At 45.4% G+C, this 15518-nt stretch overlaps 1 protein-coding gene across 1 annotated transcript in view; it reads right to left on the bottom strand.

Moving 5' to 3' along the window:
- PRRX2 (paired related homeobox 2) overlaps positions 1-15312 on the bottom strand; it is a 66079-nt gene extending 50767 nt beyond the window's left edge. Inside the window, exon 1 of the mRNA XM_073314544.2 lies at positions 14765-15312. Coding sequence (XP_073170645.1) covers positions 14765-15008 — 244 coding nt within the window. The 5' untranslated portion in view covers positions 15009-15312. The remainder of the gene's footprint in view (positions 1-14764) is intronic.
- Positions 15313-15518: the final 206 nt, after the last annotated feature.

Below are 15518 nucleotides of genomic sequence, written 5' to 3'. Positions count from 1 at the left end.
CAGTGAATCCCCCCAAAATGTTGTTTTTAATTTCCCCCCACCGTGTTTTTCAGTGGCAAAATGGGAAAAGAAGAGAAAAGGGGGGTAAGGAAAAGAAGGGGGGAGCCTGAGACCCAAAAATCTAGGAAATTATCTAAAACAAAATTTTTGTGACAAATTTCAAATAAATAAAAAATTGTTTCTTTTCAAAAACCACAAAGTGAACCTTATTTTGAAATGTTCTCTTTACCATTTTTTGACCAGTTCTAACGTATTTCCTCTTATCTGTGCTGTTTGCAGCACCTTCAGCTCGCTACATCTGAAAGAGTTTTTAAAACCCAATGTACACAGCTAGTCAAAAACTTTCCACTCTTAACTTTTTAGGATGAAGAATTGAATTTTTGACTAAAAGAATTTTTTTCATGAAAAGCATCTACTTTCTGTGGGGAAAAAAATGCTACTTTTTGTCAATAAACCGAAAACCTGAAGGATTTTCAGGTTTTTGATAAAAAATATAATTTTTCCATGAGATCCTCCTCCCCCACCAATTTTCTGACCAGCTTTATCACTGTATTTTGCCTCCTTTTTGCTGTTTACTATTTGCATTTTGCTTGAGACTGGATGGTTTCACTTCCTGTTTGTCATAAGTTTCACTTCTTGGTTCTCCTGTTGGGACAGGGGAAAGGCCTGAAATGCCCTTGACCCAGAAAGCTCCAAGGAATAAAGTGAGTTGTTTCTTCTCCTACTTTCCTTTTTAATTTCAGGCAGAGGACATTCTGCTCCACCACTTATCTCCTTAACCTTCCCTTTGTCTATGCTTTCTTTCCCTGCCCCCCACCTTCTCTCTTTGGTTTAAAATTATTTACTTTCCTGCACCAGGAGATGGGCTTGTTTGGAGAAAAGCATTAAAAATGGAAGATGTGGTGCATTTGAAACCTGTGTTGGAATTGTGTAGGTTGTCACTTTAATTTGTAAGGGGGTTGCTGTTCCTACTTGTAGGCTAGGGGGCTCTGTAGGAGAGCAAGAGATCCCAATTAGTCTAGAGATAGCTAGCCTACAGTAAGGTGGGGTGAATTGTGTCACTCTCTTTTAGGGAGCAGCCTGCTTTGTCTCTCTCTCTGGTTTGGGCTTTGTGTGTTAACATGGTGAATTCGAAGAAATAATATTGTTATGTTACAACCTCCCAGCAAGAGTATTTCTGTTTTTATTTAACTTTGTGTGTGTGTGTGTGTCTTGAATGCAACAGAGGATGTTTTCCCTTAAAGGCTAAGTCCCGCCCAGAAGCAGGGTTGTGTCAATGAGGGGATCTAATCAGTCACTTAGCTCTAGAAGAGGGAAGAATCATAGGGACCTATGATTCTTTCAACTGGTTAGAGACCCCATATACTGTGTCTACATATAGGTACGTGAAATATTATTGCTCCTATTGTCCTGGTTGTTGTTTATATTCACACTAATTTAAATTAAAAAATCACTCTAGGATCACTGGTCCCAGCTGCCATCTTGTATGTGTCTCTGTTCCTTTCTTCATTTACAGCTGCTTTACGTACAACAAGAGCAAACTTCCCCATTCTGATGGCTAACTCTTATCATTTGGGGCTGACTCCTTATCAAAAGGAGTCAGTACCTAGCACACTGGGGTCCTGCTCCAGGACTACTGCTCCAAAGCACTACGGTAATATAAATAATAATAATAATGACAAACTGGCTTGAAATCAGTCCATTCTGGTGTCCAAGACTATGAGGGGGATGAAATATTCTCAGTAAATCACTGGGCTCTCCCATGAACTGGGTGTTGCACATGGACTGGTCCTATCTGAGAAGGCTTTCTCTAGCCATGCTGTATGAATTGTCTCTTTTTTTCTGGGAGCTGGGACCTCCAGGTGCCTTTGAAAATTCTGCAACAGGCAAGTGTTTCTCCTGGGTGACCGTATTTAACTTTGGTGCGGTGAGCCCTTGCAATGGACATCTGAACTTACAGAAATATCTCTAGGAATCCTGACAAAATGGATAGTTCCTAAAGGTTTGTAGCTTTAGCCAGCGAGAAACAAACCAACCAAACCAACTCTGCGTTTCACAATTTCCCCCCATCTCCAAGAAACACCAAAAGTAACTGTACTGTTTGAAAAGGCATCAGTCAAGGCCTGCTGGCTAAAATTATCCTTCTGCTTTATCATCTTGAGAACATTAAGGGCTGTTGTTAACAGATGTTTTGCGTTAGACGTTATTTGTTAGTCTAATGAAAGGAGGTGAACAAGCTTTCAAGACCTCAAAAGTTCTGCGTACAGTTTTATATGAGAGATTATTGCATTGCTCTGGTAGAGAAAAGAGATCCTTGCCAATTCACTTGGCATTTCTTCCTTTGATTTTGTTGTTTTCAATCATTCTGTGTTGTAATTTTTGATCTAGTTAAATGTCCCATTTAATAAGTACTGCACAATGTGTATTCATGTGCACCGCTGAACATCAACAAATAGATGGATACTTTTGGTAGTAGTTGGGGACTGAACTGGCTAGCCGTACCTGTGTTCTAGCAAGGAAGAAAGCAAATTATCCATAAAGCAAATGCTACACATGAAGAGGGGGTGGTGATGACCATGCAGATGAGAAGCAAGAGATGGTGATGGCTGTTTGCCAAGAGCCACTTGGAGGAGAAGACAGTGTCACTACATGTTTCAGAGTAGCAGACGTGTTAGTCTGTATTCGCAAAAAGAACAGGAGGACGTGTGGCACCTTAGAGACTAACCAATTTATTTGAGCATGAGCTTTCGTGAGCTACAGCTCACTTCATCGGATGCATACTGTGGAAACTGCAGAAGACATTATATATACACAGAGACCATGAAGCAATACCTCCTTCCACCCCACTCTCCTGCTGGTAATAGAGTGATCACTTTAGATAAGCTATTACCAGCAGGAGAGTGGGGTGGAAGGAGGTATTGCTTCATGGTCTCTGTGTATATATAATGTCTTCTGCAGTTTCCACAGTATGCATCCGATGAAGTGAGCTGTAGCTCACGAAAGCTTATGCTCAAATAAATTGGTTAGTCTCTAAGGTGCCACAAGTCCTCCTTTTCTTGTCACTACATGGACATCTGTGGTGGTGGCTTTGCAATGCCATTGCTGGAGAATGAAGGGTGTGTGGGGCCAAGAATGAAGATGAATTTGCTCTGCTAGCTGTGGGAGGTGCAGTCCTGATATTCCAAGAACAAGGAAGAGGGGCAATGCCTGCATAGGGCTTTCTGCTGGCCAAGGGAATAATCCTTTGGGTCTCTCTGCAAGGATCTCAAAGTGCTGTTAATCCTCACAGGAGCCGATAAGGTAGAGAATATGTCTTTATGGATGGAAGGAAAACAGGGACCCAGAGAGAGGAAGCGACTTGCCCTAAGTCACAAAGAGGATGGGCAGTAGAGTCAGGAATAGAACCCAGGGTACTGGAAGTCACCATAGCTATTCTGTGTGTTGGGCCTCCCTGATTCCTCACAGCAGTGGCCTTTCGGTATGTATAAGGGGGTGGGGGAAAAGAGTTGGCGTGGAGACATGATGCAGTTCTTCGTTCAATGTGTTTGTGTTCAGGACACATGGTGAGAATGGCATTCCCACCATTGGGACCCACTGAATGATACCATTCCAGAGACCTCGCGTCCTGGAGGGGCCACAAGGATGTTGGACTCTGGGCCTCAGGTCCTTCATGGAAATGCTTCATTTTACTTTTAATGTTAATAAACTTGTTGCCACAGTCTGTGCTGTGAGCCATCAAAACTGCATCTAGGAGAAGGAGCGATGGCCATAAAAAGAAATGAGGCATAATGTTGAGTGCCTGTTTCAGTTTAGGATGACAATAAAAGATAAGGTTATCATACAAACCCTCTCCTGTCATCACATTGTCTCCCCTCCATAAGGGAAAGCATCCCAGATGTGCAATGAGGGTGAGACTGGCTGCAAAGGGAGGACATGCTAGTAGGTTCACCTGGTCTGTATTTGGATTCTGAGTTCAGACATGTCTTAGGAAGCCAGTCCTCAGTTTAAAGGGAGCTCTGCGGAGTATTGGCTCAACACTTGACACTTACATGGTTGGACAATTCACACACCCCCAGCCCGCCCCATTTTTATTCAGCTTCTGATTAGTAAGTTTTAGCTCCCATTTTTCCCATCACTGAATTACCTAGATATTCAGGTGGCGGGTGGGAATCAGAAACACTTCACTTCCATGGTGCCTTTCCTCAGAGAAGCTCAAACACCTTCCTGAGGTGTGTAAATATAATTTATCCCCATTTTACAGATAGGGACACTGAGGAAGGGAGAGGTGACGTTATTTGCCAAAGGTCACACACTGAATCAGTGGGAGAACCAGCAATAGAAACCAGGAGGCCTGATCCCAGACCTGTGGTCCAACCATTAGAAAACAGTAGGGCCCAATCCTGCAGACACTTACGGGGCATGATGCTTACTCCTGCATGGAGACTCGTTGACTTCAAGAGGACTACTTGTGCTAGTAAGGACTATGCCTCTTTGCAGGATCAGACCTCAGTTAGCAGTTTGGACATGTGGTGCTAAAGTACGTACAATGAGAATTAGTTAGGAAACACTCTTTATGAAAATAATATCAGTTCAGGAAACTAAGGGCCAAATTCTGCTCTTTGTAAAACAGGTGTAAACCTGAAGTAACTCTGCTGAAGTCAATGACGTTGCTCCAGATTGACACCAGCGTTACAGAGATCAGATTTAGTCTCTATGGATCAAATGTTGCCATCTCTCAGATCTACACGGCTGCCATTCAATACAGCACAGGGGAGGGCTGGGGAGAGAGGAATCCTTGCTTTGCTGCTCTCAACCAGCATGTACTTCTCTCCCAACGCAGAGACCCACATTCGTGGATGAGGTTTATGATCGGATAGAGGAAATTGGCATTCCCCCTACATATGGTCTGTGGCCCACACATCATTAGCCCCAGATGTGGAGCTAGCTGCTACTCTTCATAGCCCTGAATCAACAAGGCACTTAAGTATGTGCTTAAGTTTAAGCATGTGAGTAGTTTAATTGAAGTTAGTCAGTCTATTCACATGCTTAAAGTTAGGCAGCTGCTTAAGACCCTTGCTGAATCAGGGCCTATGTTAATAGGTTTTGGTTAATTTGGCAGGGTGGGGTGTGACCCTTACATTTTGTAATTACTATTTGCATAGCACTGTCAGGGCACTATTAGTATTTATTTGGGCAGTGGTAGCACCTAGGAGTCCCTGCGTGGCCCAGGACCCCACTGTGCTAGATGCTGGTCGTACAAACAGAACAAAATGCTGGTCTCTTCCCCCAGCCACTTGTGCTTAACTGGGAAGGGTTAATGTCTGGCATTTGGGAAAGAATTTTAGTCTAGAAAATGCTACAAATACAATCTACCAAATATTAAAAAGCAAACATGTACAACCCCTCCCATCCCATCTGCCTTCTTTTTTAAAGGCAATATTCCTTTTGAAGTTCTGCTTTGATTTGGAAGAGATGCTGAAATTCTACTTGTGCTTCGATGTTTCCTGTCATTCCCACTGCTAACGTGGAAATGCCATGTACGTAAATAGGAAGGTCGACATTACAGGTAACTTGTGTGTTAACATGGAAACTTTAAGGCCCTGATCCTAATCTTGCTGAAATCAATAGCAGCAGACCCCTTAACTACAGGTGAAAGGTCAGGACCCTAAAATAGCAGTCGTATACGTGATAAAATTGTGGGCCCATTGAATCCAATGCACAAACAAGGAATGCAGAATTGAACCCTGTGATCCTGTATCCCTTATGTCAATACTGGGTGAAATCCTGGCCCTGCTGAAGTCAATAGAAGTTTTGCCACTGACTTCCATAAGGCCAGGATTTCACATAGTGACTTCGGTTAGACAGTGCATAGAAGTCAGGACCCATTCAGCCTGGAGCCATTCTGCCAAAAGACCTGCATGCCATTGTGTACAAATCTCTGTTCCGGGCACAACAGCAATCAACAAAGCAAACAAAATGTTCGCTGGAACAGGGAATGGGGTACAAAATAATGCGGAAAATATTCCAACGCCATTACATAAATCAATGGCGCAGTCTCATCTGGAACACTGTGTTCAGTTCTGGCCACCCTATCTCAAAAAGGACATAGCGTAAAGAGAAGGGTGATGAAAAGGATCAGCACCCCGGAGAGGTTTCCATATGACAAGAGATCGAAAAGAGTGAGGCAGTTTAGGGGGGATGAAGAAGAGGAGACCCGAGGGAAGTGTACAGCGTAATGACAGGTACAGAGAAGATAATTAGATGCTCCTATTCACCTGCTTGTGATTTACATGAGCAAGGGACAGATGATGAAACTGAAAGGCAGCACATTCAAAACCGATACCAAGTAATGTTTTTTTACCCGGTTAGCCTGTGGAACTTATTGCCACAAGATATCATTGGGACTGAGAACGCAGAAGGATTATAAAAAGGATTAGACTTTTACATAGATAATGAGAACAGCCCCAGATACACTAGGCAGGGCATGAACCAATCAGTAACTGACGGGGATAAGAGTTAGGAAGAAACTTTCCTTACGGGCAGTTTATCCCAGAACTGCCCTCATCAGGGTTTATTGCCCCTTCCTCTGAAGTATCTTGTACTGGCCACTGTGGGGAACAGAATACCAAGTAGATGGGCCACTGGTCTGATCTGATCCGGCAATTCCTATGCTCCCTGTGTTTGTACAGCTCCCTCTATTTATCCTACACTCCTTGTATTTCCACGTCTCCATTGAAAGGACCTATGGAGTGCCAGTTACTCATGGGAGGGGTCTATTGTAGCTTCATTTTCCCCAGTACTTTATGGGGGCAACAGTTTTTGGTCTCTTCACTTTCCCCTTTATTCATCCCCTGCTCCGCAACACCCCACTTTGGGTGACCTACGAATGGTAACAACATGTCGAGGCTGCAGAACAAGATTCTGGCAAGCAGACCGCTGCCACGGCTTGCAGAACCTGAGCCCCATAACCACCATCAGGCCGCTACCAAAGGCGTGTGGCATCGCTTTCACAGCAGCCTCTGGCCCCAAGTAAGGAACCAGGGATGTATGATCTAGTGCTAACAGCAGGCTTGGAAGCCAGGGTTATCCTGGGTTCGAATCCGAGCTGGGCCACTGCCCGCCTTGGTCTATCAGCCCACCTGTAAAATCGGGTAGAAGAGCAGGACTTTGGTGAACACCAGATTTTCCCCCACCTCCAGGAACTGTGAGCTATGAAAAACAGCAACCAGCCCTCCAATTAATAAGTGCTACATAGCGGCTATTGCAGTGCTCTTAGCCCCAGCCCATCAGAAAGCCAGATGCGGCTAAACCAGGCCTGCGTTACCCAGCCAGGACTTTCCAAGATTAAGAGAGCGTGCCTGAGATCTTCAAAGGAGCAGGCCGCTCTTCATCTTCCCTTTTCCCCTGTTGAACAGTTTCATTCCCCTCCCTGTGTGGTCGATAAATCCTCCTGCTTTCCTCCTGTATGGACATTGCGTGTGCAGTGGATTGTTGGGAGTACGCTCTATCTCGTACTGGTTTTTCCAGCTTTCTCTTTGCAAAGCACTTCTACTACCCACAAGTTCGTTATGCTGCTCTTGGCTCCCCTGTAGATAAGATGGGACAGACTGCTGGGGTAAAATCCATGATTAACCTTTACATTCCTGCTCTGGTAAGTGTCTTGGGCACGTAGAATTGCACCGAATGAACATCCTATCACGCACAGTAATGGGGAACTTCTGAACATATCAGTGGAGAGAGTTTTTCCCGTCATAAGCTTTACTTAGACGTTAGGGCTTAGGGATCCCTTAGGTTGAATGGTGAGGTCCTGGTCAGAAGAAACAAAGGCAGTTGTCTGACAGCTGGAAAAGTTACTTTTGTTTCTGTCCTGCACTGGCTGGTTGATTAAAAAGGCTTTTCTGTCTCTCTGGTCCTCTTTAGTTTTCTGATATGAGCACATAGGAAATGTAACATTACATGAGTTCACTAGCAGCAAAGTTTCCAAGCAAGTTACAAAAAATGGTCAACATTAAACTTGGAAATCCAGCTCACTCCCCCATGGCACTAATTGATTACAGACGCCCCTCAGCTCAGGGGGGAACTATTCCTTCTTACCCGTATCCCCCCGAGCTGTCTCCCCAAGTGAAGCCCCCTGAGATACTCTGATTTATTTCTGTATATCTCTGCAATTTCCCATGATCTCCCCCACCACACACACACACTATACACCAGGCAAACAGGGAGGTGCGGTGGAAGTTGGGTTGGGAACTAATCACTGGCTTCTCACAGGATCCGAATAAAACCTTCTGTGGTGCTCTCTATCTGCGAGAGCCTGCGACTGATTTATAGCTGCTGAAATCAAACCCTCCCTGTCCATTTCTTGTAATCATATCAGGAGAAGAATTACATGTTTTACATTCAAGGGGGAAATTTATTTGCTTTTTTAAAAAATTTGTCTTATGCTCGTTAAGAAACAAAAACTTGGGATTTAGATTATTTTTTTTGAACGTGCAGAGTGAAAAAATTGGAAAGGATAAAATAATTCCACATGGCAGGGAAGTTTAACCAGTCCCTTTGCTATGTAGGTTTATTTCAGTTGCAGTGGCTGTCTGTTAGTAGCTCCTTCTCTATCCAGTGGGGAGAAAATTTCAGCACTGATTTTATTTCTTTGCTGTAATTTACCGTGGATTAAAAATGAAGCATCCAAACCCTTCACTGGTGTCCAGCTGCATAGCCCCACTGAGGCCAAATTACCCCGTCTAAGGATGTGGCCCAAACGTCTAATTTCTGCATGTGCTTGATTTATTTTAATACTCCTAATTCATACCTCAAAGTCTGATTTAGGGGGACCAAGGCACGGCTTTTTTTGTGGCAGCCTCTTTGCAATGTTGTCTTCTCTTTGTAAATCTTTTTTTTTTTTTAAGGGTCATCTCCTAAGGTCTTGCCTCTGTTCTCACTCCGGCAAGCTCCTGCTCCCATAAAACTTCAGTTTACCTAAGTAAGGAGTGAGCAAAACTGGAGTAAGCACTTAGGAAACAGTTCCTTGGCAATAAAGGAGCAATCTGGGCCAAACAACAAACTGGTGTAACTCAGCATAGCTCAATGGAGCTGCTTCGAGTTATGCTAGCTGAGGACATATGAATCTGCAGTTTCATGAAAGTGACAGAAATATTGTTAAGTGCAGGACTTCAGCTCAGTCCCTTCTAACCACTCCTCTGCTAATTTTTTATTTGTTGCTATTATTTTATATTTATTTGGCGCTATGGAGGCACATTTTTCTCTCTTTCTCCTGTACAATCCCAGAGCATCACAAAGGGCCGGGCGTGTTTCTAAAGGATCAGCTCTAGGAATTATTTTGGGGAAGTTGGCCGGCCTGCGTGTTACGGCAGGTCAGGCTAGATATCCACCAGGGTTCCTTCTGGCCTGGGAAGCTGTGGATCTATTAGCTTCACAAAGGTGTCTGGGGGCTTTAGGAGCGGGCTCCCTGCTTAAAAGGCTGTGGACTTAAAAGGCTGTGGACTTAAGAAAGAAGTCGGCTAGGCATCGGACCACGGGGGCCTGACTGCGGCGGCCATCGACAAGGCTATTGCTCTCGGCTTTCCCAGGCTTCCCATGTGCAACACAGACCCAGAATGAACTCCATGGCAGGACGAAAACCAGCAAAGGAGGCCTCTGGAAGTGAGGAGGTATTCATTTCTTTAACATACACATAACTTGTCCTCCTATCAAAAGGGGTAATCCTGCAGCCCTTTCGCACACGAGCGAGTAGAGCTGTCCCTGGGTCTTCAGCGGGACAACTTGCATGTGTCAGGTCCTCTCTCGCCCAAGTAAGGGCTGCAGGATTGGGCCCTTGTTTTCGCAAAGCAGCCATTCCTGCTTTCAGGGCAGGACCACGAGGAAACGGACGCGGTCAGAAATAAAATCAGCAACTTTGCAATCAGTCCCAGTTAAGAGCCATGCCTGGGAGTGACTTTGTATTGCAGCCTGCTGCTGACCTGTCAGGGATGTTACACCACAGCGGGGACACTGGTTAAACCAGCAGGCCTCTGATGGACAGACGTGCAGGCTAGAGTTAGGTGGAGGTGCTCTGGGGTCTCTCCATCTGCTGCATGGGATGGCTCACTACAGTGACAGTTTTAACTTGCAGCTCCCCTGGTGCTGGTCTGGGACCAACACTTTCCAGTAATTCCCTTCCCTACGTGCAGCGACTTCGAAAAGGGTTTGAAGAGCCCTTGGTTTTCTCTAGCAATCAGTTACATCAGCCTTGAGACCTGATGCTTGCCGATGCCGTTCTTCCTAGAGGACCCTCCAGAGCAATGTGCTGACAGCAACAGAGTTGCTGTGAACATGTTTATAAATCAAAAAAGCTGATTCCCCCCCCGCTCCCCCCAAAAAGAGTAAGAGGAAGGAATAATAGTTTTAAAAATGAAACCCTGTGCTCTCTGCTCGAATCAGGCTCCCTGCAGCTGAGCTCAGTGTGCCATGGTGGAAAGGTTTAATGAATGAGCTTCAGATAACATCAGGTTTCAGAGTAGCAATCATGTTAGTCTGTATTCGCAAAAAGAAAAGGAGGACTAGTGGCACCTTAGAGACTAACCAATTTATTTGAGCATGAGCTTTCCTGAGCTACAGCTCACTTCATCGGATGCATCAGATAACATCGTTAGCTGATAAACTGATAACACTGCCCGAGTTCTCCCAGTCTTGAGCGGTGGAATGAGGAATCTTAGTTTTTCTAAGTACACCCCCCCCCCCATTTGCCTAAGTGATTTAGGAGCCTTTAAAAGTCACTGTGATGCCTGAGTATCAGTGAAAAATCAGGGGGACTGAAGGCTCCTAAGTCATTTAGGTGCTTTTGAAAATGTTGTCATCTGTCTCATCGGTAGAAATGGCTAGTGTCATTTAAACTAGCCTGCCTGATTGGTGGGCCTAGACAGCTATTAAGCCTTACAAAACTGGCATTTTCCAGGCTTCCAGGCAAATACAGCAACGTATCGAACATATGCAGGCCAGCCGGATCCTCAGAAACTCACTTTTATAGGGAGCTAAAACTGCTCAACTCACATGATTCACCTGTGAATCGGTGGCAAAGTTTGTCTGTGTACATATTTTCCCCAGCATCCCTTTTCCTGTTGCTCTGCAATCCATTGAGGGCACTATATGTTATCATCACATGGGTAGCATTTAGGAGTATGATAATGAAGGGATCACTGCAGCAAGCCCTTACTCACATGAGTAGTTCCAGTGTTGTCCACTCCCATAAGGACTGTTTCCAAAAGGGTTTTTCAGGATTTAACCCTAATTCTCAACCCATGTCTATTGGGCATTGTTTAGAGTGGGGGAATACTAGTGTAGAGGACTGTAATGTTCTACCCATTTTGGATACAAACACCACATGGATGGGTTCCACTTGTTGAGATTTAGCAATTTTCCTCTTTTAAAATTGTGTTTATTTTCCCTGTATCCATTTTTTTTCTCGTGTATCAAATGTTTTATCGACGAAACCCAGTGTCATTTGGTGGGAAAAACGGGATTATTATTTGATCGATATTTTTTTCCTGTAAAGTAATCTTGTAGGAAGTGATTTGATAGTATTTGCCCCCCTCATTCTGCAGAGGTTCACTATAACCAGAATGAAACGGAGTACTTGTGGCACCTTAGAGACTAACCAATTTATCTGAGCATTGCTCAAATAAATTGGTTAGTCTCTAATGCTCAAATGAATTGGTTAGTCTCTAAGGTGCCACAAGTCCTCCTTTTCTTTTTGCGAATACAGACTAACACGGTTGCTACTCTGAAACCTATAACCAGAATTGCATTGTGTATACTTCATCGCTTAGAAACTTTGCAATTGCTACTTTGTTTTGCTGGAAAGCAGATGATGTTTCTTTGTGTAAGGAGCTTCCCATAGTATTTTAATCTCTACTCATCAGAGAAAATGTGCTTTGAAAAAGTTTTGTAATGTGTGTTCCAAAGTAAAGTTCCTTGGTTTGCTTTCCTGTAATCATTTTCTTTTCTTTCTCTCCATTGTATTTGCTTTCCTTTGGCATCTATCTATCTATCTATCTATCTATCTATCTATCTATCTATCTATCTATCTATCTATCTATCTATCATACTTTGAAGGCACCTATTATGCTGGTATCTTAAACACAATACAAAATTAAGACGTATCAGAGTCTATATTCAAAAGTTATGTGTCCACTCTCCGTGATTTGTGAATTTAAGTGCTGGAGGTTTTCTGTTGCAGATGGTGTGTTTGTGTGTATATGCTCCTTTGAAGGAGAGTGTCTTTCCTCCTCTCTGATTCAGTAACAATAACAGATAAGACCAGCCACAAAAATAAAAGAGAGACAGAAAGAAACCTGAGTGGTTTTGGTCTTTCCTGTTTCAGAGAGATCAGTGCAGAACTGTAGCCGATTTGCTTTCCAGCTTCTCTCTCAATATTTGCTAGAAATCAGTACGAAGAACTTTAAAAAAAAATTACTAATATTTTTTTCTTGGGGGCAAAAAAACAATATCCTGCAAACCCCCCAAGAACCTTTCCAGACTGGTGAAGTGAGGAGGCAGCCGTGTTTTTGCATTGACTGGCGAACGTATTAGTCATTTTATAGATGCAATAGCTAGCCCAACTTCCTGGCAAGAATGATGATGTGAAAAAGAGACCGTACATGGAGACTCTAATGATAAGGAATGGGATTAAGCAGCTTCAATGTTGCATTCAGATAGATGCTAGTCACTCGACAAGACGTCGCTACCAGACTGAAAACAAGAAAAATGCTCGTTCTGCCTCAGTTTTAGTGCATCGGCTCTTTGGAGTGTGCTCCTTACGGGTGTTTACAAGTGCTCTGCTCCACTTCTTCAAGGGGTTTCTTTTCATTTTCTTTATGAGTTTAGAAGGAGCTGGGATGCCTACGTCCCAGTTTGCCTTCGGCTGAGAGGAAAAAGTGGCCATTGAAGCTCAGATTAAAAACCTAAACCAAATTATTTTCCTTACTTAAAAAAAAGGGGAGGACAGGGAGTGATTTTTGATCCATAAATTTAGGCTGGGTAGAGACCTGTTGTGAATTTTCCAAAGAGCGATCAAATAATTGATCTTTTTTGGTTACCCAGGTTATTGGACAGCTAGGAACCAAACTTGAGTGTTTATGGCATTAAAAAATACTTCTGGCACTTTGAAGTTTGCTTTGTTTGGTTCAGACCTGTGATATTATTGCAGCAGACCAAGCAAAATATCAATATAATATTTTACCTTGGTGATTTTAGAAGCTTCCTTGCAAACCTCACACAGCGCTTAGTTAATTTTAAACCAGAGGCCAGATTCTGCCCCTCTGATTTACACTGAGCAGTACCTTGCTGTGTGAGTGGTCCAACAGGTCTCATTGCTATGACTTGTGGAGCAAGGGACTGCTTAATCTGAGTGAAGAGGGGCAAAATCTAACCCTTTAAAAATCAAATATTTGCTTGTTTTATTTTATTTTTTAAAATAAAGATGGGCATTCGCTTGAGACAGAATTGTTCAGTATTATCTGTTCTGGAAAATAAAATAATGGTCCAGATTTTCAAGAGTGACTAGTGATTTTTGGATATCCAGCTCAAGACACCTAAAAGCAGCCTGATTGACAGAAACACTGAGCCTTCGCTCTCTGAAAATTGGGCAATGTTCAGATGCCTTGAGTTAGGGACCCCAAAATTAAGACACCCAGAACTCCTAGTTACTTTTGAACATCTTGGTCAGGGGAGTATTTGGCCTGTAGCATTTCCTGGCGGAGTGGAATGATTTTATTTCAATCGGATAATCCCTTTGCTGCGTTCGTGCATTTAAAGTAACAGTATTCAGAACACAAGGTCTGTCCACGGGCCTGTTAATGGAACTCCCAAATAGAACCAGCAAATCACGCTGCCCGAACCCAGGGCATCAATACAGCTCTCCTTGAACACTGATGATGCTCTCCCTCTCTCTCCCTCTCCCCCTCACTCACTCCCAGGCAATTTTCTGTCTCCCATCCTCTTCTCCCAGCCCTCAGACCTGGGTCTCCAATCAGCCACCAGCCCAATCTCGCATGTCTATGCCCACTTGATCTGGCCTTTATTTGGTGCCGGTGGCCCACTGACAACTCTCTTTCTGTCACAGTTTGTAATGGGCAACCAGTGGCCCTGTCCCATCCGCAATCAGTATAGAGATGCTAGCCGCCCATTTGGGGATGTGTGTGTGTGTGTGGGGGGGTCCCATTCTTATCCCCACCCGCAGCACAAATGTCTTGGCTGACTCCATTCAGGTGAGTTTCAAAATTAGCAGGAGAAATAAGTTAAAACCGGGGCTGGGGGCCTTTGTCCCATCCCAGCTGACGCTCAGGGTCTGCCCCTATGAAATCAGGTGCTCGGAAGCTTGGTTCCAGCACTGTTGATACCCTGGATTTGTGCCCCCCACCCAGTGCTTAATTTGTAGTGAAAGAGGTGCCCAGGCTCAAGCAATATTTTGACATTCAGAACTGATGTGGCAAGCGCAGCGGTGCCGGGGCTAGGGACGGCCAGGCCCCCGGGGGCGCCGGGGCTAGGGACGGCCAGGCCCCCGGGGGTGCCCCTGGCCCTGCTTAAGCACTGCCCCCCTCCCTTCTCCCCCATGCTCAGCGGTGTCCCCCCCCAGCCGCTGCTCGCCTTGTGCCTCTCAGGGATGCTCAGATTCTGCCCCCCACCCCCTTCCCCCTCCCGGGCTAGTTCTGGGGGCGCCTCTCCCCCTGCCCCAGCAGTGGCCCCCCCGCCCCCCCCGGCCGGAGGTACTCACTGTCCTGGGGGGCCGCCTCGCTCCCGCTGCTGCCGCCGGACGGCTCCTGCAGCCCCTTGGCGCCGTCCCTCGCCTCCGGGCCGGGCTCCTTGCCCCCGTTCATGCCGGCCGCCACTTCCTCCAGGTCCAGGAGGTGGCTGACACTGAAGTTTTTCCTGCCCTGCGGGTTGTCAGGCGGCTCCAGGATCCGGCCGGGGCTCGGGCCGAACTGCTTGTCCATGCCGAAGGCTGCCGCGCTGTCCATGGCTCGCTCCGGCGCCCCCCGTGCCCCCCAGCCCGCCCCACGCCCCCGTGCCCCGAGCGGCCAGGCAGCCCCGGTGCCCCAGCCAGCCAGCCCCTCGGTCTCCCTCTCCCGTCCCGAGCGCTGTTCCGCCGTGTGCTGACGTCTGGGGAGGGGAAGGGAAAAAAACGAAACCCCAACAAAAAACCCCAAACTTTCCTCTCCCCTTCGCTCTGGAGTGGTTCAGACAAACGTGTCCACACACAACGCCCCTTCTTTGGAACTGACGCGAACAGCCCCCACGGCCCTCCCCCGACTTTTCTGCCCCCTCTTTTCTGCGGCAGAGATTTTCTAAAAAGAGCAAGAGAGAGAAACCACTTCGCTTTCTCTCCTACCCCTCGCGCATGTTTGTTCCCCCGCCTGTGCCTGAGAAAGTTAAGTGCTTCTATCAACAAGTGTAAAGTGAATGTGCTCAGCAGAGCTTCTATAGGGAAGGGCTTTTTCACATGTACAGATTCCACTGGAGAAAGATCT

The sequence above is a fragment of the Lepidochelys kempii genome, chromosome 16, assembly GCF_965140285.1.
Source record: "Lepidochelys kempii isolate rLepKem1 chromosome 16, rLepKem1.hap1, whole genome shotgun sequence".
Lineage (NCBI taxonomy): Eukaryota > Metazoa > Chordata > Testudines > Cheloniidae > Lepidochelys > Lepidochelys kempii.
The sequence above is the reverse complement of the archived record's forward strand: the minus strand, read 5'-3'. Positions and strand labels throughout refer to the sequence as shown.